General features: G+C 38.4%; 1 protein-coding gene across 3 annotated transcripts in view; it reads right to left on the reverse strand.

Moving 5' to 3' along the window:
* LMTK2 (lemur tyrosine kinase 2) overlaps positions 1–24,925 on the reverse strand; it is a 95,938-nt gene that overhangs the window by 39,199 nt on the left and 31,814 nt on the right. For 2 of the 3 annotated variants that reach the window (XM_058569293.1, XM_058569292.1), the window contains exons 4-6: positions 17,958–18,031; positions 14,056–14,174; positions 8,495–8,582 (exon numbers count right to left, since the gene is read on the reverse strand). In XM_058569293.1, coding sequence (XP_058425276.1) covers positions 8,495–8,582; positions 14,056–14,174; positions 17,958–18,031 — 281 coding nt within the window. Of the gene's footprint in view, positions 1–3,296; positions 4,471–8,494; positions 8,583–14,055; positions 14,175–17,957; positions 18,032–24,925 lie in introns of those variants that run through there. The other variant, XM_058569294.1, reaches the window with a different exon arrangement.

Consider the following 24,925-nt stretch of genomic DNA (forward strand, 5'->3'; position numbering starts at 1 on the left):
AAGGTTAGTTCTATGTTCTAGAAAGATCCTCAGAGCTCTCCTGGTACCACCATTTAAAAGAAAAATCAGCATAAAATCTTTAATTACAATAAAAAATGTTTCTATTAAATAAGTACTAAAAATTGATTCATTCTATCCAAACCAGGCTGTATTTACATATTTGGTTTATTTACATTTTGATGGTGCTTCATGAGTAGACAGGAATTATTACTTTGGTCCATTATTTAAAGAAAAAAACACTAAGAACAGCAATGTATTCTAAATTAAAATAAAGTTTCCTTATCCAAGTTTTAAAAATTTCTCCGATTCTCCCCAAAACTCTTCCAAAAAAGAAAAATTTATGACACTAGATGGCAGCAAAGTGCTATACTGTACTAAGAACTCAGCTAACAGAACAGCAACTTGGAATGACTTCTTGGAATGAGTCATTCGAAGACCTTTACACGGGTTACTCACACGTGTCCTCTTAAATTTCAACATAAACTGCCAGGAGGGCTTTACCCATTTTTTTGTAGGACACTGAGAACAATGAATTAATTTCAATACAATGTAAAAACAAGTAAATAGCTTTATAACTGAAAAATTAGTCACACGTTTAATATGATGATTTGGGGGGAAAATTTATGATTCTTAAACAAAATTTGAACGAAAGGATGAAAGAATGGCATAAACAGACACATACTCAGCACCTGCTGATGAAATAAAACATCGGCATTGAGCTGAAGCCCCTGGGTACCTGGTCCCAGTCACATCCTCCCCCTCCAATCCGAGGCCATTTCTTAACCCACAAGTTCTCAGACTGTGTTCATTTTTTCTCACCACCACTCAAGCTCCCACCTGTCTATATCCATACCCTTACACATCGTCTTCTGTTATTATGGATTAGTCATCCTGGTGCCTTTCTAAGCTCAGTCTCTTCATGAGCCCATCCCTTCCCTCTGCTCTAATGCTCAAATACCTCCCAGGCAAACCCAACACAGAACCACACAAGCCTCCCTCTGCCTCCACACTCCTCTCCTGCTACCATCCCATTTCCCTCTTGTCCACCAGGTCCGCATCTCACCAGAATAACCAAGTGATGGACCCATTCCTTTCTTCTTTGCCAGTCTCCTGGCTTTCTTCCGATCTCACTGGCCACTCCTTTCTCAGGCCCCCATGCTGGACTTTCCTCCTCTTACTGATCTGTAAGCGCTGGCACGCCCTGGGTCTCCATCCTTGGTCTTCCTCATTGTGGACACTCATTCCCAGATGATTCTATCTACCCCATGGCTTTAAAAATCATCTCTCAAATACATTCCTTTGGCTCAGACCCCTCCAGCTCCTGAACTCCAGATGCATCTGTCCAACTGCTGACTTGACATACTTCCCTGGATGCCCTAAGAACTCAAATCTAACATGTCTGCTGCAAAACGCCAACATCTGCTCCATCTTGGGAAATGGCATCACTGTTTTCCCAGTGGATCAGTCCAAACCTGAAGACCTCATTCTTGAGTTTGCTCTGTCTCTAGACTCCCACATTCAACCTGTCACCAAGTCCAGCATCTATTTTCACAAAGACGGCAGGCGCCAGGCATGGGGAAGGGAGAGGCCACCAGCAGGGCTCAGGACTGGGAATGTAACCTCCCCACCCAGTCGCCCCACGCCCTCATTGTCAAGCCTGATCACACAGTGTCGTTGTTCAGCGCAAACATCCCCTCTGTTGGCTCTGAGTCAGGGACACTGTCCACACGCACCTCTGTTCCACAGCAACTCCATGTCCTCTCTTTTCTACATGAGCTCCTTAGGGGCAAGGATATGTCATTCATCTTCGTATGCCCAGCACCTAGAAGGGTCCCTGGTGCATGGGCTTACTTAATGAATACATTCATAAATAAGACATGTCCATTAACTAGGCATTTTCTGAACAAAAGGCCAATTCTAAAATGGAGGCTTCCCACTGGAGGGAAAAATATGTACAAGCATTAAACCACCTGGTATAAGTACAAGAATAAAATTAAGTCATCAGTTAAAATCCCTACTTTGCTATTAGTATTATATGACCCCAGTCAAGTCAATTAACCAGACCAATAAAGGAAGAATTGAAAGCATGGTCCTGAAGTCAGACAGACCTGGGTTTGATTCTTCGATGAGTCCCTTCATTCTCCCTCAGCCGCAGTTGCTAATCTGTAAAATGAAGCTACTGCCCCCCATCTCACAGGGTTTTTGAGAAGACTCATTAAATGAGTAGCAAATATCCAACGCCCAACACAAGTCCTGGCACAGACAGACTGGAGCTTTCCCCTCCTCACTCCCCTTGGTGGGCAGCGGCCAAGGTTCCTTCAGCTCTAAGAGCCCATGATTCTAAGCGTCAGTGACTCTTCATGAGACTGAAGAAAGCAAATCCCACAGAGGAATATGCTGCACATTGAAAAATACCAGGTAGACTTCCTTCTCGTTCTCACTTGGTCACTGCTAACTCCTTTCAGAAATTCACTCACTGCTTTACTGGCTGAATATCATAAAAGAAATCTGTACACCACATCAAGAATGCTCCCTTGCAGAGAAAATTATCATCTCTTAATTCCGAGTCAGGTGACAGAGTCAGATGTTGACTCTTTAACAAAGATTAAGATGGAGCAAAATTTAACCTACATTCTTATCATCTCAGCTTGCAGTCTAGCCTCTCAAGTGGGGTTTGTCTCTCTGCTTTTCACCCTTCCAACTGATCTTTCCCAGCAGACGCCAACCTGCTTCTCCTAACATCGCACCCCATCCCCCTCCAGTCTCCACACCCCGTCAGATCACGTGTTGCTCCCCTCATGCACACACTGTGGAGCTTCCCTGCCTGGCTCATGCTGTTCCTGCTATCCTTTTCTGCCTAAAGAAAGTCGATCCACCCACTGTTTCACACTCAGATCAAACAGCACTTCCTTTGCGAAGCCTTCCCCAATGATCCTAGTTAAAACCGCTATACTTCCATATGCACGACTCAAACCTTTACTTAATAATTAAGTATGATCAATTAATTTAAGTAACTACAAATAAAAATAACTACACATTTCCTGAGCACTTACTATGTGCTCGGCAATTTACATTCATCATCTTATTAATGGTCAGGGGAGGCAGTATTATCCCCATTTTACAGATATCTAAACTGAGGCTTAAAGAGGTTAGATAACTTTCCAAGGTGATACATCGGTAAGTGGCAGACCGAGCATCTGAAGGCAGGCCTGCCTAGCTTTACAGGCAGAAGAGACAGGATTGGGTGACTCACCTCTGTATTCCCTAGGGGGCTGCACAAGATTGGGGTGACTCACCTCTGTATTCCCTAGGGCACTGCACACAGCTCTTTGGACTTAACAGGTGCTGGATACATTTTCGGTGAATGAGTGATCCTCAACCAAAAAACCAATCTCATGGCTTCCATATTCATGTGAGAGCACTGTGCACTTCCTATGGCAACAAGTCATATACAACACCCTGCAGAAATCGCTCCTTTCATAAACACTGCACCATCAGCATGACAAATTGGTGTCTGTAGTCCAGCTACCAAACTCACTCAGAAGAGTTTTCATTTTCTTTCATAAAAATTACAAGATAAAGTGCTTTTCAAAAACAGACTGGTAATTCCATCTTACAAGGAACTACTTAAATGCAAAAATATTCTTTCCTTTCTACTTAAAAGATACTATCGCTGAGAATCATCACTGTCTGGTGATGAGTGAAAAGGCCAATGTTCATTCAATAGCTCCTGACCTACTAAGAACATGTGAAGATAGTGGTTCCTTTCACTGTGGCTGCAGCTGCTTATTACCATGCCTGGGCTAGCACTCTCTCTGTCCTTTGGATGTTGGCCAGTGGGCAGTTTTGCCTTGTATGACACCCCCTGCTCAGGCCGGCCTATTTCTGGGAGGGTTCTGGGGCATTCAGGCTGGGAGCGGGGCTCAGTGTCGAAGTCAGGCCTTGGTGTGTCATGGGGACGTCTCTGCAGTCCCTGCAGGTGGGTGCCCCTCTGGTTCACTGGGATGACGCTACCTGACAGCTCCTGCCACGTCGTCTCTCATATACCGAGCCCAGAGAACAGGACTTCAGAGCTGGTGACCCTGTTGGGGCCCCAACCCGTGCTGCTGGAGAGCCTGTTCCCTCTAAAGTCTACAAGGGCCCAGAACTGATGAGCATGAAACAGCCCAAGGAGACAAATACAACCTCTCGCTACTGGGCAAGGTGGAAGGAGCCCTGGGTTAACGCCTTTACTTTGATACGAGACTCACCATTCCAAGCACTGACCAACCGATTTCCCAAGGGCATACTAGCCTCCTCCTAGTATAGGTAACACCTGGTACAGTACCTTAAATAATAGTAGGTTAATATCAATGTTTTTCTTTTAAATTGTGGCAAAAAAACTCATAACGTGAAATTATTGCCATAACCACTTCTAAGTGTACGGTGCAGTGGCATTAAGTACATTCACATTGTTGTACAGCCATCCCCACCATCCATCCAACAGAATTCTTTTTTTCATCATCGCAAACTGAAACTCTGTACCCACTAAACAATAACTCCCCATTGCCCCCTCCCCAGAGTCCCTAGCAACCACCATTCTACTTTCTGCCTCTAGGAGTCTGACTACTTTAGATACCTCATACTAAGTGGAATCATACAGTATTCATCTTTTTGTGACTTGGCTTGTTTTACCTCAAGGTGCATCCATATTGTAGCATGTGTCAGAATTTCAGAATTTCCTTCCTTTTTAAGCCTGAATAATATTGCCTTGTATGGATATGCCCAATTTTGTTTATTTATTCATCTGTTGATGGGCACTTGGGTTGCTTCTACCTCTTGGCTATCGTGAATAATGCTGCTATGAACATGAACACACAAATATCTCTTTGAGATCCTACTTTCAATTATTTGGGATATATGTACCTAGAAGTGAAATTACTGGATCATATGGTAATTCTATTTTAATCTTTTGAGGAACAATTATTATTTTTAAAATTTTATTATTGATCAATGTACCACTGGGTGGTGCACTTAAATTAAAAATAGCTCTTACTGGGGCCGGCCCGGTGGCGCAAGCGGTTAAGTGCGCGCGCTCCGCTGCGGCGGCCCAGGGTTCGCTGGTTCGGATCCCGGGCGCGCACCGATGCACTGCTTGGTAAGCCATGCTGTGGCGGCGTCCCATATAAAGTGGAGGAAGATAGGCACCGATGTTAGCCCAGGGCCGTCTTCCTCAGCAAAAAAAAAAAAAAAAAAAGGAGGAGGATTGGCAGATGTTAGCTCAGGGCTGATCTCCTCACAAAAAAAAAAAAAAAAAAAAAAAAAATAGCTCTTAGCTCTACACTGCCAGTGAAAGCTTTTGGTAGGGACAAGGGCTCTTTCCAGATGTTCAGCCTTCAGGAGTGAACATTCCCCCAATATAACTTAGGAGAGTTGTATAAAATATGTGTTTCAAGAAGTCACATTTGTTAATTCTGGAGCATTGTATGCATAATCTTCACCCCAAAATATGAAAGCCACCACAAATTTAGGTAAATTAATATGCTTTGAATACTTAGTCTCAGCACTTAGAGAATATGCATTTACATCTGAGATCTAAAAGTACTGGGGAAAAATTTTACGAGAAGAATGTTGAGTTAAAAAACATATGTATTTATTATATTTACATGAAAATTATATTTACACAAAAACAACGACAAAGACACAAAGAATTCTCTAGAATCTCGTCAATACTGGGTCATTTATGGTAACTGAAAAGGAGTTATTCATATATTTTGCAATGTTTTAGTGTTTCTTTATAAAATAGTTTAAACTACTAATCCCAAAAAGAACAGGCAGTTTCATCAAAAAATAAATTAGAATAGCACTAAAACTAACCCCATCACCTGAACCCGTTCAGAAGAAAACATTAAGCTGAGCATCCAGAGTCTTTTATCATTCTAGGAAAAACAACATTGTCTAATAAAATTTTCAGGAATGGACCAGGAGGGTGAAGAACAGGAAAATGCCGAAATATATGAGACAGTTTTATAAACCACCTTGATGAGCCGGGAAATGTGATATTCAAGTAGATGCTGATTCCTGCTGTGTATCTGTTATGTTCACTCATGAAGAGTGTTTTGGTTGTTATTTATAACCAATATCAGGAGCTTAGGAGCCCAAAAAGGGCACCATTAACTGTCTCAGAAAAACAGAACTCTGAGAAGTAGACTTGTCTCACCACATAAAAATGCATCTTTGTGGTCTTTTTTCCCCAAATTCTGCGTCAGCACAGGAATCACCTATCATATTGGTCACACAGAGCTAGACTAAAAGGAGCTCTTTTCATATTATAATAATCTAGGACCATAAATATTATAACTCTGATAATGCTTAGATAATCAAAACAAAATATAACATGTAATACAACTATCAGAAACATCACTGAGAACCCCTTCTTCTTAGTTCCCAGGCCTCCATTAAATAATTTATCAGGCTAAATGGCAATTATCATGTCTGCTCCCTCTAACTAGGAGACCTGGAGGACAATGACCATATTTCTCTCTGTATCCCTTGAGTGCAGCATGCTGCCTTTTCTACAGAAGTGTTCAATAAATAAGCAGCCTCCATGATGGAAGAAAACGTGGGACGGCGGAGAAGCAGGTTTAATTCCAGTTTTCCTTACATGGAGAAAGAGCTCCATGGGGCCTCAGCTTTTTTGGAGGAAGGATAAAATAGCGATTAATTTTAGACTTTGTTAAATTAAGTATGCATGTTGTAACTTCTAGTGTAATCATACACAAAATTAAGAAACAGTATCTAAAATCCAAACTAACAGATAGGGAAAATTGAAATAAGAAAAAAAAAAAAAAAAAAAAATCAAGAGTCAAAAAGAAGGCTAGGAAAAAAGCAAAAAAGAAAAACTGAAACAGGTAGGTACATAAAATTCCAAATATCCCATAGATACAATAAACGTGAATGGACTGCATGTTCCACGTTAAGCGACTGACAGATTAAAACAATTTTAACAATAAGCTATTTACAAGAGATGTAAACCAGAGAAAAGGACTGACAGAGATAAGCCAGGCAAATTCTAACCAAAAGAAAGCTGGTGCAACTATATTAACATCAGCAAAAACAGACTTTATCCTCAATAATGCTTTTAATCTTAAAGAAATCCCCTTCATAATGATAAAAGGTTCAAATTACAGGAAGTTCTATCAATTCTAAATCTGTATCCCTGACACAACAGGGTATCAAAATGTATAAAGCAAATAACCAACTACAATTATAGGGAAAATCCATAATCAGAGAAGGAGATTTTAATATGTCCCTCAATAACTGATAGAAAACTGACTTGGGCCCCCTCTATCCCCACCCTCCCAATCAGAGGGATATAGATTTGAACAACCTCATAAACTTGACCCAAAAGACCTATAGATACACTGTATAGAACATCAGAATACATTTTTTTCCCTCCAGTATCTACAGACACACAAAAAAATATTGATCCTAGGGTGAAGATGAACATAGCCTGGAACAGAGCTGCAGCTGATCCAGAGCCAACATGGAAGATGAGTGAGAACCACTTTGCTCTTATTAGCCACTGAGATTTGGTGGGTTACTACAATATAACCCAGTGAAAGCTAACATATTGAGTTTATTAATAATTTTTCTTTGAAATTAACTACCTCTGCCAATGAGAGTAACATTCAAATCACATTTAGGAATTAAAACAAAAAATCACAATGTTTACTGCTCTCTTTCAAATTTACCAGCTGAAAATATTCTCTGAATTAATTGGGGATTTATTTTGGTGTACTCCCACTTTCTTGTGCAGAGTCAAGGCAGTTTTAATGTTCTGAAAACTGAGACAATGCCAAGAAATCAATCAAAACCTAGCTAAAAAAAAAGATGTTTACAGAAAATTTTCACATAAAAATTATTATTCATAAAACCAGCACAAAGAACAATCTTTCCAACTATAAATCTCAGTAAGCAATACTATCATGCTGAGGCTATTAATTTTAGGTTAAGAAAATAAATCATCTAATTATTTAAAAATATAAATGTTGCATACACTCACTATTTCCAAAAAGTGAAAGGTCGTGGGTACTCACTAGGTAAGGAGATTCTTGAGCTCCCTCAGTGGGGAAAAGTGTTTCAAAATGCCTAGTTGAAGTTAAGACCTCAAGCTCTCAGGAAGGACAAATCTAGATCCAAGCTCTGGCTCTGCCACATACTTGAATATACAACATTTTCTTAATCTCCTTGAGCCTTATTTTAATCATATGTGAAGTGAGGACAAATGTGACTAAATGTGGTAACGCATGCAAATAGCTTACCATAAGGATGGAGTATAAAACAACACTTGTGTGTCAGCTAATACTATTATCAAAGGTAATAAACTAATACATCACAAAGTTCTTAAAATGGGGGACAGAAGTGAAAGTAGTCTCTCATCCAGCATTTCAGTCAAAAACACTTGAGTATAACCTTTTGAATGCTTGATCTTGAATTTCTACTAAAAACTTACCAAGTCACAGAACTCAAACACCAGAAGATAGGGAATTGCTTCCACACATTGTCCAACACACTGAAGAATATTTGGATGCTGAAGAATACTGGTAAAAATAAAAGTCATAGTATTGTTCATCTGGGAGCATGCTAGTAAGACTGTTCAAACAGTAATCCAAATTTTAATATTCATAATGATTTAAATATGATAAACTGAAAAGAGCACATTAAGATTATACTTAACAGATATCTTCTGAGTTATATAATGATTAAATAATGCAAAGCCTATCATGCTAACATTCTCATAAATTAAAACAGAACTCCTAACACAAGAATCTTTAACTTTAGTAACTTAAATTTATAGATATCATTTTGAAGCAGCATTTAAAAGAAGGCAGACTATATAGTTACAAATTCAATAAGCACTTCAATCCATACATTAAATAACTCAGTTACTCCTCAGGCTATCTAGTTTATATACTGTTTCCATAAACTTCCACAGTACAGTCATCCCTCAGTATCCACAGCGGATTGCTTCCAGGACCCCCACTGATACCAAAATCCACAAATGCTCAAGTCATTTACATAAAATGGCATAGTTTTTGCATATAACCCACGCACATCCTCCCATGTACTTTAAATCATCTCTAGATCAGTTATAATACCTAATGCTATGTAAATAGTTGTTATACTGTATGGTTTAGGGAATAATGACAAGAAAAAAAAGTCTGTACATGTTCAGTACAGATGCAACCATTGTATGCCTTCTGATCCCTGGTTGATTGAATCCAAGGATGTGGAACTCTCAGATATGGAGGTTGACTGTATATGTAAACTCTTTTTGGAAAATATTTTGTCCAAAATGAAGTTGGAAAAAAAAAGAATATGCCAAAATAGTTTTTTAAAAAACTTTTTATTTTGAAGCAATTATGAATTAATGGTAAGTCGCAAAGATAGTACAAAGAGGTCCCATGTTCCCTTCACCCAGTCTCCCCCACTGGTTAGATGAGACACAATTACACTGCAATACCAAAACCAGGGACCGGACACTAGCATACCGTGTGTGTAAACTTCTATGTCCTGTTATCACATGTGTAGATGTGTGCAACTACCACCTCAACAGAAACAACTGCTTCATCACCATGGAGATCTTCCCCATGCTCTCCCTTTATAGTCACACTCACCTCCTTGCCCCCCTCTCCCACCATCCTTAAGCCCTGGCAACTACGAATCTGTTTTTTCATTTCTATAATGTTCTCATTTTGAGAATATTATGTAAATGGAATCATACAGTATGTGGCCTTTTGAGATTGATTTTTTTCACTCAACAAAATGCCTTTGAGATTATCCAAGTTGTTGCTTTTATCAAGAGTTCATTCCTTTTTATTGCTGAGAAGTATTCCATGTTACGGATGTACCAGTTTGTTTAGCCATTCACCTATTGAGGGACATCTGTTTTTCCAGTTTTGGGCTATTACAAATAAAGCTGCTATGAACAATCTTGTAAGGGTTTTTGTGTGGAAATAAGTTTTCACTTCTCTGAGATAAATGCCCAGTGCAATAGCTGAGTTATAGGATGTGATGATTAACTTTGTGTCAACTTGGCTGGGCCATAGTGCCCAGATATTTGGTTAAACATTATTCTGGATGTTTCTGTGAGGGTGTTTTTGAATGAGATAATCATTTAATCAGTGGACTTTTAGCAAAGCAGATTGTGCTCCATAACATGGGTAGGCCCCATCCAATCAGTTGAAGATCTTAATAGAACAAAGACTAACCCCCGCCCAGTGAAGAAGGAATTCTGCCAGCAGATGGCCTTGACTTGAAGTGTAACACTGCCTCTTCCCTAGGTCTCCAGCCTGCTGGCCTACCCTGCAGATTCTGGACTTGCCAGTCTCCATAACTGTCTGAACCAATTCCTTAAAATAAATTATCTATCTAATCTCTCTATCTACCTTACAGATTCTATTGGTTCCGCTCCTCTGGAGAACCCTAATACATATGGTGAGTGTATGTTCAGTTTTTTAACAACTGCCAAACTATTTTCCAAAGTAGCTGTAACATTTTACATTCCCACCAGCAACGTATGAGAGAGATCCAGTTTCTCCACATCCTCACCAGCATTTGGTATTGTCACTATTTTATTTTAGCTTTTCTAATACTTGTGAAGTGATATCTCATCAAGATCTTAATTACTCACTCTAGTGGTTAGTGATGCTGAATATCTTCTCACATGGTCATTTGCTATCCATATATCCTCTTTGGTGAAATGTCTCCTGGATTGTTTTTGTTTTTTTACTGTTGAGTTCTGAGAATTCTTTATACATTCTAGATATGAGTCCTGTGTCAGATATGTGGTTTGCTAATATTTTCTCCCAGTCCATAGCTTGTCTTTTCATTCTCTTGCCAGGGTCTTTCAGCAGAGTAAAAATTATTAACTTTGACGATACCAATTCATCCATTTTGAAAAATGGATCATGCTTTTGCTGTCAGGTCTACAAATTCTTCACTGAGCCCTAGGCCCCCAGATTTTCTCCTGTGTTTTATTCTAAAAGTTTTATAGATTTATATTTTACTTTTAAATCTATGATCCATAGAGTTAATTTGTGTATTAAGACAAGAGGTTTAGGTCAAGGATCTTTTTCCCCAACAAATATCCAACTGCTCCAGCACCATTTTTTGAAAAAGCCATCCTTCCTCTATTGAACTGCTTTTGCACCTTTGTCAAAAATCAGGTGGCCATACTTGTATGAGGCTATTTCTAGGTTCTCTATGCTGTTCCAGTGGTTTCTGTGTCTATCTCTCTGCCAATAACAGAGTCTTGATTACTATAGCTACATAAGAGGTCTTGAAATTGGGTAGAGGGATTCCTCCAACTTGATTCTTATTTTTCATAACTGTTTTGGCGATTCTAGTTCCTTTGCCTTTACATATAACTTTAGAATAATCTTGTAAAAAGGTTTTAAAAACTTTGCTGGGATTCCGATATGAAGTACAGGAATTTGATAGGGAAGAACTGACATCTTTATGAGCTTTCCAATTCATGAATATCGTATGTCTCTTCATTTATTTCAGTCTTGATTTCTCTCATCAGTGTTTTGTAGTTTTCAGCATACAAGTCCTATACATGTACTTAACGTATTTCTTTTTTGCTTTTGAGCGAGTGTAAATGTTATTTTACATTTTGGTTTCCACAAGTTCATTGCTAGTATATAGAAATAAAATTGACTTTTGTATGTTGATCATGTACCCTGCAACTTTGCTGAATTCATTTATTCATTCTAGGGGATTTTTTTGTAGATTCCTTGGGATTTTCTACATAAAGCATCATGTCATCCACAAAGAGAGACACTTATTTCTTCCTTTCTGATCTATATGCCTTTTGTTTCCTTTTCTTGCCTTATTCAGCTAGCTAGAACTTGCAAGACTATGTTGAATAGCAGTGATGAGAGCAAACATCTGTGCTTTGTCTTGATCTTAGGGGTAAAAGTATTCAGTCTTTCACCATTAAGTATGATGCTAGATGTAGGTTTTTGTAGATATTCTTTATCAAGTGGAGGAAGCTCCCCTCTAATTCTAGTTTTCAAGGAGTTTTTATCATGAATTACTGTGGAGCTTTGTCAAATGTTTTTCTCCATCAACTCATATGATCACGTGATATTTCTTCTTTACCCAGTTAATACGGGGGATTACACTGATCGATTTTCAAATACTGAACCAGACTAGCATCCCTGGTATAATCTCCAATTGGTTATGATACATAACTTTTCATATATTGGTGAATTCTTTTTTTTTTTTGTGAGGAAGATCAGCCCTGAGCTAACATCCATGCCAATCCTCCTCTTTTTGCTGAGGAAGACTGGCCCTGGGCTAACATCTGTGCCCATCTTCCTCCACTTTATATGGGATGCCGCCACAGCATGGCCTGACAAGCAGTGCATAGGTGTGCGCCCGGGATCCAAACCCGGGCAGCCAGCAGCGAAGCACCCGCACTTAACCGCTACGCCACGGGGCCGGCCCCCTATACTGCTGAATTCTATTTGCTAATATTTTGGTAAGCATTTTTCCATCAATATTCATGACAGATACATAGGTCAACAGTTTCCTTTTTTGAACTTTGTCAGATTTTGGTAGCAGGGTAATACTGGCTTCATAAAATGAGTTGTGAAGTGTTCCCTCCTCTTTTATTTTCTCGACAATATTGTGTAGAATTGGTATTAATTCATGTTTAAACATTTTGTAGAATTCTCCAGTGAAACTGTCTAAGCCTGGGGATTCTTTTTGAGAGTTTTTTAGCAGCAAATTCCATTTCTTTAATACTTATAGGTTACTCAAATAATCTATTTCATATTGAGTGAGTTGTGGTGTTTGTGCCTTTTGAGGAATTGGTTCATTTCACCTAAGTTGTCAAATATGTTGAGTTGTTTGTCCCTTACTATCCTTTTGATGTCTTCAGGGTCTACAGTGATATCCCTGTTTCACTCCTGATATTAGTAACCTGGATTTTCTTTCTTTTATTCTTTGTCGGTCTTGCTAGAGGATTATCAACTTTATTATCTTTCCAAAGAGCCAGCGTTATGTGTCATTGATTTTATCTATTGTTTTCCTGTTTTCAATTTTACTGATTTCTGCTATCTTTAAATATTTACTTCCTTCTGCGTGCTTTGAGCCCATTTTCCTCTTCTTGTTCTAGTTTCTTAAACTATGAGCTTAGATTATTGATCTGAGACTTTTCCTCTTTTCTAACATAACCCCCCTATAGGTAAGATGTTGTTTCTCTCTCCCTGCTTTTAAGATTTTTTATTCAAGTCTTTAATTTTCACGAGTTTGACTATGATGTGTCTTGGCATGGATTTCTTTGGGTTTATCCTGTTTGAGATTTTCTCAACTTCTTGAATCTGTCTTTCCCAAATTTGGGAAAATTTTGGCTAATATTTCTTTGAATCCTTTTTCAGGCCCACCTTCTAATCTCCTTTCATTCTAGGATGACTGTGACACAAGGTTAAGATCTTTTGTTACAGTCCCCCATGTCCCTGAGGCTCTATTCATTTTAAGTCTATTTTCCCTTTGTTGCTCAAATTGGGCAATATCTATTGTTCTATCTTCAACTTCACCGATTCTTTCCTCTGTCCTCTCCATTCTGCTGCTGAGCTCAACCACTGGTTTTTTATTTCAGTTATTACATTTTTCAGTTCTAAAATTTCCATTTAGTTCTTCTTTATGTCTTCTATTTCTTTGCCGAGAATGTATTTTTTCATTTGTTTCAAGGGCGCTGTAATTTAATTGCTCATTGAAGCATTTTTATGATGGCTGCTTTAAAATCCTTGTCAGATAACTCTAACATCTCTGTCATCTTGGCGTTGGTAGCTGTTGTCCTTTCTTATTCAAGTTGAGTTCTCTAGGTTCTTGGAACGATGAGTGATTTTGATTGAAACCTGGACATTTGGGGTCTTACGTTATGAGACTCTGGATCTTATTTTAATTGTATATTTTGCAAGAGGAAACTCCAAAGAAGTTTTAAACACCTGATTTTCAACAGACCACAGACTGTTTACAGAACATGTATTAAGGTTTACTTACTAGTAAGGTTCTCCATTTTTCAAAAAAGTATCTTGTTCCTTTGGGCTTGCACTTGCTTTTAACTCCTTCACTACTACTCTCGCTACACTAGTGCCTGTGTAAATCTCTCCAAGGAGGACCTAAAACCAAAGAACAGTTTTTCATTTCACTTCCACCAAAATGGTATAAAGAAGTATGTCTCACTTATCAGGAAATGGGATACAGGAAAATAAATTAAGCAAAAAACAGATAGCCTTCTATTATTTTAAATACTATCTCACAAAAAGCTTGGAAAACTAAAATATTCTCCTTCAGTTTTAAATCGTTCATCAGATATTTACAACAGTCATATATTTATACGTATTTTTTCTATTTACTTAAAATGTATTACGCTTCCATGGAAATTACCAATGACATTACAGAAAAGTAATTTATAAGTTCAGTTCAAACATAACTCAAATGTTTCCCAAAAACACTTCAACTGAGTTTTGTTACTTTGTCTCCTTCACATATGAAATAGTAAATTGACCAAAAGCCAACATATAAACAAACTATCATTGCTTTATAACTTTAAAAATCCATGGCATTCCAATTATTCCAGGCCTTTATCTTATACTAAAACTTCAGTCAAAACATAAGGAAAACATATTCCACTGAAATTAACAGAACACAAAATGAGAATGAAAATAAGAACAAGCTATCAGTGAAATATTAAACATAATATAGGACAATGCAAAAGCATTCAAAAATACAATATTTAAGATGAAAACGATAAAGTAAAAGTCTTTATTTAACTTGAGAATGATCAAAACCAAAAGGCTTCCTTTTAAGATAGTTTTTCATATTTTTATAAAATAGACTAATAATGTCCTAAAAATAGAGAGTAAGAACTTGAACAAAATTTAATGTGTTTATTAGGAATATAAAGGTAGAAAAATGAACAGAACAAGAAATTTTGATAATTAAGTATGTCATATTCTTTGTTTTATATAACCAGCTTGTGCATTAGCCTAACACTCATAAGATATCAATTTCAAAAAAGGGAAAGAAGAATTAATAGCCTAATACAATAATCTGGCTCGTTGTCTCTCTCTCCGCCACTACTGTTATCATTCCTGATGTTCAATATCTGCAGAGACAATTCATTCAACACCCAGACCTCTCAATTCTTTGACCTCACTTCCAATAAGCTTTTCTATGACCCCATCTCAGGAAACATTTCCACGGGTTTAGACCTAGCTAATGATTATATTATGTCCAGACCCTTGAATTTTAACTTCTTCTCTACCAGTCCTTTGACTTCCAGCTCACTTCAAGAGTCTAATCCAACAAGTGCACGACTTGCCCTCTAAATCTATTAATGGTACCTCTTTTCCACAATCCTGCCCCTAGCCCAGGGCTTCACTCCTCTCCCTGACAACTCAGACCCCATGATCCTTCACTATTATCATCCCCTTACCCCTCTTGCTGAGATAGCTTAGCTTAGCCAAACCCCAGTGTTGCTTAAATTCAACTAGCTGCCTACAATAAAAAGCACCAAAAGTATACAAAAACACACAATCATGATGACTGGTCTCATTTTAAATCGGTGAGCGCCCTCAGCACTGCCCATCATCCCTTTGCCCTAGTTAATATACTTTCCCAAAGGACTCTTTCATACCTTCTCCTCCTATTCAAACTTCCAACACATTTTTTTGCTACTCTCTTTCAAACTGGCCTCTTATTCACTGAATAAAACAATCAGAATTGAACTTCCTCATTTTAACACCAAATCCACCTGTACCTGTATCCACTCCCTCTGCTTTAGCTCTCATTTCAAGGGAGAAACTGTCTCTGCTCCTAAGACCAAGTCCTACAAATGTGCTATGGATCCCTCCTACAATTACCCCCCTCCATCTCTTGCATTATCAGTTCCTACTCCTCATATAAACACGCTAAAATAGCTGCACATCCTATAAAAAAAAAACAAAGCAAATCAAAAAACCCTCCCTCGGACCTTGCATGGTCCCAAACAGCTTGTACTTCATTTCTCTGCTCCCTTTCAGAGTAAAACTCTTCAACAGAGTTGTCTAAACGTGCTGTCTCCACTTTCTCCCTTGAACCCACTCCACATGAGGATGTGACCCCTAAATAGCCTCTTTTGAGGATACTGTGGACCTCATGTTGCCAGATCCTAATCCTCCCAGTCTTCACCTTACTCAATTTGTCAGCAGCATTTACTATAATTCACCTTCTTGGAACTCCTCCTTCACTGACTTGCAAAAAACTCCTCTCTCCCACATCCCTTCCTACTCACTGGCTGATTCTTCTGTTTCCTTCACTGGGTCTCCCTGATTCCGCTGACCTCTCCACACTGCAGAGCCTCAGGGCTCAGTCCTTGTGCCTCTCCCTCTTCTCTAGGCTCACATTCTTGGTCATTTCATCTAGTCTCACACCTTTAAATACCATCTATAAACTGAGTTCTACCAAATTTATATCTCTGGCCTGAACCCTCTCTCGAACTCCAGATTTACTTTCTAACCCCCTCCTTGGTATCTTCATTTGGATGCATCCAAAAGTGAACTCCTGACTGACTCCCTTCTCCACGCCTGCTTCTCCTTAGTCTTTCCCATTTCAGTTGACAGTAACTCCATTCTTCCCATCACTCAGGCCATAAGCAGTCACCCTTGACTCCCCTCCTTCTCAGACTCCATCTCTGATCCATCCCTAGTCCTATATGCTCTTATTTGAAACTCCATCTCGGGTCACACCACTTCTCAGCACCCCAAGCTACCATCCAGGTCCAAGCCTGCCTGCATCTCTCCCCGTAGGACTGCAGCAGCCTCCTAACCAACTTCCCTGCTTTCCCCTGGGCCCTCCACAACATAACTGCCAGAGTGAGCCTTTTAAAAGGTAAGCCAGATTACATCACTCATCTCAGACTCTGGAGTACTTTCTCACCTCACTCTGAGTAAAGTCAAAGTCTAAACGCATACAATATCTTACATCACCTGGCACCTCCACACCTCTCTGAGCCTGTCTCCTACTACTGACTGTTCACTGTCTGATCACTGCCCCCCACTAGAAATCTAAGCTTTGTCAGGCCAGGGATCTATTCTGCTTGCTGCTACACTCCCAGCACTCCATAGGCCAGGACTTTACCCCTCTTCCTCCACATCGGTCCCCCAGCACCAAGAACAACGTCTGACACATAACAGGTTTTGCTAAATGGCTTAGAAGATTTGGTAACTAATAAAGTTTGGATGACATCATAGACACAGGACTGACAGACACTCTGAACAGAAAGAGAAGAAACATAAGATGGTTGATTACAGAGCAAATACATCTTCCCATCTTGACTGCCCTGCTTATGATGCAATCACCACTCAGGAATCTTCTACAGAGAATGACTGCTATATCATGGACATAGTTGTTATACTAAGATCATTCCTCTGAACAATCTGCGGTAAAAAGATCCACAAAGCGCCATTACTATAGGTCACTCGACAGGCTATGAGGAATAGAGAACAGTTCCTATTATAATAAGACTATCTATCTACAATTCTAAAGTGGTTTAAGTGCCATAAGGAGAAGGGGGAAAAAAACTAAGGGGACAGGGGGAGAAGGAGAAAAAAACAAATAATTTAACTTGAGGAGCATAAAAAGCTTCTAAAATTCTGGTCTCTTTTCCCTTCTTACTGTTCTTATGCCAACCATCAGAAAAGCCTTTGACATATAAATAAAAGACTTTCTTGGAAAAACTTACACATCAGGAATGTTGAAGCTCACATTCCCATGTGGTTTCAGGGGGCAATGGGGAAACTCAATTGGTACTATAATGTCTAGAGAGAATGTAGAATGTCACGCAATACAATTCTTAATTAGCTTTAAATTCTAAACAGTAGAGCTGGGAGGGAAAAAATTGAAAGTGAACAACATTTTACCTTTCCAAACCAGCCATTTCCAATTTCCTGTATATAGTTTAGACTGTGGCGGGCAACTTGAGACTTCAAACCTTCTGTAGGAAAAAGAACATTAAAAACTAAATATAAGTATTTAACTGAAATAAAATAAATATTAAATATATAACCTACAAAGTACAAGCACTAACATAAATTTAATGCTTGTGCTAATAAAGGTAGAACTACATAAAACATCTCTTTCAAACTAATAATGCCAAACAATTTCAAGTTTTAAAACTGACAAGATTTTTCAATGAGTATCCTACCCTGATTCTTCAATACCTTAAACTATTTCTTCTGATCCAACTATTCTACTATAACCATTAATCACTAATCCATTGGCCTGTACTTGGTCTTTAGTTTTATGGAGTAAAGCCATCTGGGGACTGTCTCTCCCTAGAAACACTGAAAATCTTGTCAAAAACTGTCAGTACCCACCTTATCAGAACTACGGAAGATAGTCAAAGGTTTACAGCAACCGAAGTGAACCAGGAGAAACGCCACTGAAACAGGGTAGAATTATTCTGTGGCTTTTAATTTACCCTGGCCCCACCCCCTCCCGCAGCACAGCAGCAGTCTTAAAGATGACCCATGTTCTAGTATGGGTACCAGTTCCAGAGGGAGCCTTATTTTTAAGAAACTGTGTTTCTTTTGACCTGACTGGGGTTTCCCTGAAGGACTACACAAGTGGCTTCCCTTTGTTTCACTAACTCAGAACTCTATCAGGACAGACCAGCTACATGTTCCTTGAAAACAGTGAAAGGCAAATGAACAAGGCACTACCACCTGGGGCAAAAAATAACAATTGAGGCAAACAGTAGACATGCTGAAAGCTTTGAGGGAAGTGCTGGGAAGTGAGATTTTTGGGGGGAATAGGGGCTTTGAAAAGCTATTGCATATATGAGGGAACCTAGAGAGCCACATGCACGCTCAGGGAAGGACACATGCTCAGAAAAGACTTGAGAAGAAGATAAGCTTTCACCTTTGGCTGGTCTTTATGCTCAGCACAAGCAGGAAGTGAAGGCTAAGGCAAAGCAGTAAATGGGTGAGGAGTGCCCCAACACAAAGCCAATCATCTACAAGGACCCAGAGCACTTTTTGTTGCTTTCTTTCTCTTCTTTTTTGCACATCATATTATTCAAAATATCCAGTTTTCAACAAAAAATTACAAAACATGCAAAGAAATAAGAAAGTATGGTCCATTCACACATATAAAAGGAATTTAAAAGAAAGTGTCCCTGAGAAAACACAGACATTGGCCCTCCTAGACAAGACTTGAAATTAACTCTCTTAAACAGGCTGAAAGGGCTAAAGGAAATCATGGACATGATTTCCCAATAAATAGAGAAGATCAATAAAGAGATAAAAATTATTAAAAGAAGCCAAATAGGGGGCTGGCCCGGTGGCACAAGTGGTTAAGCTCGTGCGCTCCACTGTGGCGGCCCATGATGGTTCGCCAGTTCAGATTCCGGGCGCGCACCAACACACCACTTGGCAAGCCATGCTGTGGCGGCATCCCATATAAAGTGGAGGAAGATGGGCAGGGATGTAAGCCCAGGGCCAGTCTTCCTCAGCAAAAAAAAAAAAAAAAAAGAAGAAGAGGAGAAAAAAAGATGTTAGCACAGGGCTGATCTTCCTCACAAAAAAAAAAAAAAAAAAGAAGCCAAACAGAATCTTGTAGCTGAAAAGTACAATACCAAAATAAAAAATTCACAGCAAGGGTTTAACAACAGATTTGAGCGAAGAATAAGCAATGAACTTCAGGTCAGGTCAAATGAAATTATCCAGTCTGAGGAGCAGAAAGAAAAAAGAATGAAAAAATTAATGAACAAAGTCTAAGGGACTTGTGGGATACCAACAAGTAGACCAACACACACATAATGAAAGTCCCAGAAGAGAAGAGAGAAAAGGGAACAGGAAGAATATTTGAAGATATAATGGCAAAAAAGGTCCCAAATCTGATAAAAGACATGGATCTACACATCCAAGAAGTTCAACAAAGTCGAAGTAAGATATTCTCAAAGAGATCCACACCAACACACATTATAATCAAACTATCAAAGATAGAGAATCTTGAAAGCAACAAGAGAGAGCAACTCATCACATACACCAATTTCTCATCAGAAACCATGGAGGCCAGAAGGCAGTGGGATGACAGACAAGGTGCTAAAAGAAAAGGACCGTAAACCAAGAATTCTACACCTGGCAAAACTATTGCAAAAATGAAGGAGACATTAAGACATTCCCACATAAACAAAAGTTTAGGGAGTTTGCTTCCAATACACCTGCCTCACAAATGTTAAACAGAGTCCTTCAGGCTAAAACAAGAGGACACTAAACAGTAACTGGAAGCCATATGAAAAAATAAAGATCTCTGGTAAAGGGAACTACACAGGTAAATATAAAAGCCAGTATTATTCTATTTTTGGTGTGTAGTTCCTCTTTTTATTTCCTACATGATTTAAAAGATAAATACACAAAAAATTATAAACCTATGTTAATGGGCACACAACATATAAAGCTGTAATTTGTGACAACATAAAGCAAAGGAACTGAGTTGTATACAGGAGAAGAGTTTCTGGATGCTATTGAAGCTAAGTCAGTATCAATCCAAACTCAATTGTTATAAATTTAAGATAACTGTAATCCCCATTGTAATCACTAAGAAAACACCTAAAAAATATACACAAAAGGGAATGAGAAGGGAATCAAAATGGTACATACACACACACACACAATCCCAATGGCCTGTTTTGCAGAAATGGAAAAACTGATCCTAAAATTCATATGGAATTGCAAGGGCCTCTGAATAGCCAAAACAACCTTGAAAAAGAAAAACAAAGTTGGAAGACTCATACTTCTCAATTTCAAAACTTACCACAAAGTTACAACAATCAAAACAGTGTGGTACTGGCATAAGGATAAACATATAGATCAATGGAATATACTTGAGAGTCCAGAAATCAACCCAAAGAAATATGGTCAATTGATTTTTAACAAGGGTGCCAAGACAATTTAATGGGGAAAAGAACAGTCTCTTCAAACACTGTTGCTGGGACAACTAGCTATCCACCTGTAAAAGAATGAACTTGGACCCTTACCTCATACCATATACAAAAATTAATGGGTCAAAGACCTAAATTTTCTTTCTTTCTTTCTTTTTTTTTTTGCTGAGGAAGATTGGCCCTGGACTAACATCTGTGCCCATCTTCCTCTACTTTATATGGGACGCTGCCACAGCATGGCTTGACAAGCGGCGTGTCAGTCCACACTCAAGATCCGAACCTGCGAACCCCAGGCCACCAAAGTGGTGCGCACAAACTTAGCCACTATGCCACTGGGCCAGCCCTCAAAGACCTAAATTTAAAAGCTAAAACTGTAAGAGTCATAGAAGATGATAGAGGAGCAAACCCTCATGACCTTGGATTTGACAATGGTTTCTTAAATATGACACTACCAGCACAGGCAACAAAAGAAAAAAATAGATAAACTGGACTTCATCAAAATTAAAAACTTTTGTGTATCAAAGGACATTATCAAAAGAGTGAAAAGACAACCTACAGAATGGGAGAAAACATGTGCAAATCATATATTATTATGAAGTTGTTATAATTAAGACAGTGTGGTAGTGGGACAAGGAATTGATAACTAATGAAACAGAACAGAAAGCCTAGAACAGATCCACACACGTATGGAACTAAAACGCAGAGAGGGAAGGAAGGAAGGATCAATCAGTGAATGAAGCTGAAAAAAATATAGTAATCTACAAAGAAAACTCATGGATTCCCTCCTAACACCATACTCAAAATCAACTCAGGATGGGTTATGGATTTAAATTAATTTAAATGTCAAAGCAAGACCTTAAAACCTTGGGAAAAAAGTAATTAAATATCATTTTGATCACAGAATAGGAAAGGATTTCTCTCTCTCTTTTTTTTTTTGGTGAGGAAGACTAGCCCCGAGCTAACATCTGTTGCCAATCCTCCTCTTTTTGCTGAGGAAGACTGGCACTGAGCTAACATCTGTGCCCATCTTCCTCTATTTTATATGTGGGATGCCTGCCACAGCATGGCTTGATAAGCAGTGCATTGGTCCATGCCCAGGATCCGAACCTGCAAACCCTGGCCCGCAGAAGCAGAGCGTGCAAACTTAACCACTATGCCACCAGCCTGGCCCCTCTTTTTTTTTACTGAGGTAACATTGGTTTGTAACATTATATAAATTTCAGGTGTATATCATTATATTTTGTGGTAAGGATTTCTTAAGACACAAAAAGCTCTAACTCTAAAAAAAGACAGTTAAATTTGGCTATATTAAAATTAGGAACTCTGTTCATCAAAAAATTTTGTTTTGATTGTTTGTATTTGATTACTATTTTTAGTATATCATTTTGATTTCCTCTTCATTTTCTTTTCTGTATATTTACCAGCTATTTTCTTAGTGGTTACCTTGGAGATTACAGTTATCATTCCAAATTTATAACAATCTAGTTTGAATCGATACCAATTTAGCTGCAAGAGCAACAGAATATACCATTTGACACTCAACTGTCAGGATTATAAATTGGCACAACTCCTGTGGAGGGTAAGTTGGCAATATCCATCAAAATAATAAACGCATGTACTCTGTGACCCACTTTCAAAAATTTATTCTACAAGTATAATAGCACAACAATGTGCAAACCAACACAGGTACAAGCTTTGACTAGAAACAACTCAAATATCCACCAATAGGAGACTGGGAAATACATTGTGCTAAGTCCATACAATTTAAATAGTATGAATCTGTAAGCAAGAATAAATAAGCTCTTTTTATTCATATGGAAAGGTCTCTAAAGCATACTGGTAAGTGAAAAAAGCAAGATGCAGAATAATATATTTATACCATGCCACTTTTGAGTTAAAAAAAGGGAGAAGGGAATATCTGCATCAAGAAACTCTGGAGGGATATATAAGAAACCAAGAAGAGTAGTTACCTAGGGAAGGTGGGGGTGGGAGCTGAAGTCAGATTCAAAGATTAGAGGGAGACTTCTTACTATATACACCTTTCTATGTTTTGATTTTTGAACCATGTAACTATATTATCTATTCAAAAAATAAAATACATTTTAAAAAGAGAAAAAATGAAACTGGTAGAGCTTCTCCTAGACTTGCTTTTCAATGTGGCGTACCTTTTTCACTCAATACGTCACAAATATCTTTCATATCAGATATCGTTCACCTTCATCCTTTTATAGGACCACATAATACTCCACTGTGTGGACTGAACCATAATTTAACAAGTTACATACTGACATTTAACCTGTTTCCATTTTACACTGGCAAACAATGCTGCAATAAATTCCTATGTAGGTATATATCTGTACATTTACCCAATTAGTTCCTAAAGATAAATTACTAAAATTACTGGAATTGCTGGATGTGGTAAACACAAGTCACATTTTGATACATACTGTCAGACTGCCCTCCAGAAAGAACATCTTTATCAATTTATAGTTCCACTGACACTGAGTGTATGAGAATTCCTGTTACCCACACACACTCCCTCACCAGTCACTACACACTGCCATTTCTTTCCATCTTTATTTATGTTATCATTTTAAGTCTGTATTTCTTTAATTAATAATGAGGTTCCTATTTTTATTAGCCATTTGAATTTCTTTTCATGAATTTCTCCTTTCATATCTTTGGCTTTTTTTTTTCTATTGGAGTGTTACTCTTTTTCTTACACATTTGTTTGAAATTTTTATATACAACAGTGTTTTTTTTTAACATTTTTTTGTAGTTGACAAATATTTTTGCTACTTTGTCAAATTTGTTTATGGTGTCTTTTTCCATACAGAATATTTCACTTTACAAATCAAATTTGGCAATATTTTCCTTTATGGTTTCTATGTTTGGTGTCAAGCTTGGAAAGGCCTCTTATATCCCAAGACAATAAAAATATTCTGTGACTATTCTATGCAGAGAAATTTAAAGTGATTTCTTCCTATTAAGAGGGAATTTAGACTAGGGGGCTTCATAAAAACAGAAAAAGAGGTGTATAAACACAATTAGGATGGCTGCCCAGGTCACTATCATTTCTGTCGTGCCCACACCTACTATGCTCGGGTACCATCCCCACTTTATCTTGAAGAGAAGCTGTCAGGCTCTTAGCTGCCCCTGCCCTCCTACCCATGGTGAGGAGTCCACATCATCCGACTCAGGTGAAGCCAACCAGAATGCCTCTCCAAGGGTTTTCTTTCTGGCCAGAGGAGAGAGAAGCTCTTTTTCTGTCTGGTTGTAACGCTACAAGGATATGAACCTAGAGTTTGCAGCGGCCAGGCTCCCTACTCAGGAAAGAAGCCCATCTGCAAGATTGAGCCAGCATGCAAAGAGAAGAGAAAATGCAGAATGAACATGTAGTGCTGACGGTGTTCAAGTCCCTGGCTCTAGCTGTATCTATGGTCAGCTTAACCCCTACTTCCATGTATCAGAAAATTCCCTGTTCTCCTTAAACTGATCTGAGTTAGGACTCTACTACTTGAAATAAATTCATGAGTGTTGGACTCCAGGCCTGCAAAAGCCCTGGAGATACCTCTCAGGACTTCCCTAAAGTATAAACTCAAGTATATTATCAAGTAAGCAAATATAAGATACAATATTTCTAGTTAGAGATGAGTATACTTGAGTTATTCCAGGGATATGTTAGACTCCTTTTACACTTCACTATTTTGGTTGAAGTAAGGGTATTATTATTATTTACAGAAATTAAAGCTAAATACTACATGTTATTTTTTTCAATACTGCAAAATCCACAAATGTTATATATACCTAACTTTACAAATATCTTATATGAAATGCACCAGTTGCGTCATGTTTTATCTTACTTTTTCTTTCAGTCATGCATGCCCACAGCAGTATATCAACTGCTTGGTTTATACTCCCCTAAACGTACACCACTGTGGGCGC

The sequence above is a fragment of the Diceros bicornis genome, chromosome 26 (genome assembly GCF_020826845.1).
Source record: "Diceros bicornis minor isolate mBicDic1 chromosome 26, mDicBic1.mat.cur, whole genome shotgun sequence".
Taxonomy (NCBI): Eukaryota; Metazoa; Chordata; class Mammalia; order Perissodactyla; family Rhinocerotidae; genus Diceros; species Diceros bicornis.